Raw genomic sequence first — 2,170 nt, 5'->3', positions numbered from 1 at the left:
GGAAAGTTACCATCTTTTTCCTTCCTGATTTCTGGAAATACCAGAGATTAGGTAGCTTGAAGAACATACAAAGCTAGTAACTACTTCAACAGTCCCTTCTCTTTATTTTCCTAATCTTCCACGCTGAAATTTATGCTGCACAAATGTGGAAAAGTGTTACTTGTTCTATAGGAAGAGATATCTGGTAAAACAGGAAATGCTTAGATTAGGGAATGAGTTGAACACAGATTGCAAGAATTAAACTGTCAGAGATTATAGTACACTTAACAGGCAGAAATCAAAGATAGTAGTAAAATGACTCTGAGAATCAGCTTGGAGAAGAGAAGGCTCAGGGGACACCTCATTGCATCCTTACAGTACTTGAGCTTATAAACAGGAGGGAGAGTGTCTTTTTACATGGGCAGGTAGTGATAGGAAAAGGGGAAATTTTAAACTAAGAGAGGGGAGATTTAGGTTAGATATTAGGAAGAAATTTTTCACCCAGAGGGTGGTAAGGCACTGGAACAGGTTGCCCAGAGAAGTCGTGGATGCCCCATCCCTGCAGGCATTCAAGGCCAGGTTGGATGGGGCCCTGGGCAGCCTGATTTAGTGGTTGACAACAGTGTCCACAGCAGGGAGGTTGGAACTAGATGATCTTTAAGGCCACTTCCAGATTGCAGAAAAGCAAGGATTTAGTCAACAGCAGAGACACAATGAAAAATACAGGTACACCAAAGATGCAATGAAAAGTGTAAGATAGTACATCTTCTCACTCTTATTTCCCCACTCTGCTGTTTCAACACAAAGGATACCGCCCTGCATAAATCAGCGTTTCTGGATCAATATCATCCCCATATGAATTCAGAGGAACTAATTTTCTGTTGACAGGATCAAAAACTAACTGATAAAGGAATGTATTATTGGCTCGTGTAAAACCCTGTATGTATTCTTCTGGTACGGTTATATTCATCTTCAGGTACTGCCCCATTTTCTTAATAACCTGTCAAAAAAAAAAAACCAACTTAATTGTTTCATTTAAACAGGTTACACAAAAGGTTAAATACATGTCAATTATTAAGTATCTTTGCTTGTAATTAAGCATAGAAAGCATGCCCTGCTACAACAATCAGAATCAACTTAAACAGCAGAAGGAAAAAGTTTTGTACCTTATTTTCTCACTCTCAAGTTGTTTACAATCACATAAATAACACAACTCAATACTTCTTGTCCAATAAATGGATACAAAATCTGAATAGAAATACAGAGCATCTCCTTGAGGTATAGTAGTTGAAACTAATGCATATAAAAATTTATAATTGGTATTATCAGAACACATAAGCAATATGTGGGTGTTTTCAGGACAGAGAAAAGCAAAACTAATCAGATTTCTCCCCACCTCCATTACACATCACAAAAGACTATATACTGATCTGGTAGCTCCTCCTATATATTGTTATTGCACCACTCTAAAATAAGTTCCTAATAACTCATTGACCTCTGCATTTTCCAGTTTCACGGAAGGCAGATTATGTTATTTTGAAGATCAAGCTTATTATAGTACTAGAGGCAAGAGTTTCTACTCCTCTCCAAACAAAACATCAGCTGTGTTTTGGCCACGCACCCACCCTAAATTCAGGGAAATTTACTCATGTCATTAAGAAGTAAGAGTTTGAACAGGCACTGTTGGACTACTTTGTATCTTTTGACTTCCTCATGACTTTCCAACACTGTTGGAAAATAGCAGTGATGAATCACACGACAAATTACTAAAATAAAAGATTTTCAAATTATTAAATTCTCATTTTGCTTAAAAAGAGATACATTAATGGAAATCATGTTTCATATGGGAAAAGTTCAAAGTTCCCTTTTTACTACAAAAACCAACCAAATCAGTTTCTTCGATGGCTGCTTTACATAATACAAAACATTTTAAAACTAAAAATCATAGCTCTTGGTGTACAGCCTGTGAGACAAAAACCAAACTACTAAAACATCCAAGCAACTTAAGAAAGAAAATAATACAGTAGGTTAATTAGACTGCATATTTTAATGCTTTTCTGAATTAGATCTACTTGCCTCCAGGACTGCCACATAAGGTATTTTTCTTAGTTCTTTAAAATCTCTCTTCTACCTTATTATCTCCACAGAAGTTACTCCCACTCTGTTAGCCTCTGTATTTCCTAATACTAGA

The 2,170-nt window shown here is 36.4% G+C and overlaps 1 protein-coding gene across 1 annotated transcript in view; it reads right to left on the bottom strand.

Annotated features, from left to right (window-relative positions):
* The window catches only part of EXO1 (exonuclease 1), a gene marked incomplete at its 5' end in the record, with an annotated part of 11,997 nt that extends 11,018 nt beyond the window's left edge, over positions 1-979 (bottom strand). The window contains one exon of the mRNA XM_010165775.1: positions 792-979. Coding sequence (XP_010164077.1) covers positions 792-979 — 188 coding nt within the window. The remainder of the gene's footprint in view (positions 1-791) is intronic.
* Between the last annotated feature and the right edge of the window lie 1,191 nt (positions 980-2,170).

The sequence above is a fragment of the Antrostomus carolinensis genome, unplaced genomic scaffold (genome assembly GCF_000700745.2).
Source record: "Antrostomus carolinensis isolate BGI_N321 unplaced genomic scaffold, ASM70074v2 scaffold3354, whole genome shotgun sequence".
In the NCBI taxonomy this organism is placed as follows: Eukaryota; Metazoa; Chordata; class Aves; order Caprimulgiformes; family Caprimulgidae; genus Antrostomus; species Antrostomus carolinensis.
The sequence above is the reverse complement of the archived record's forward strand: the minus strand, read 5'-3'. Positions and strand labels throughout refer to the sequence as shown.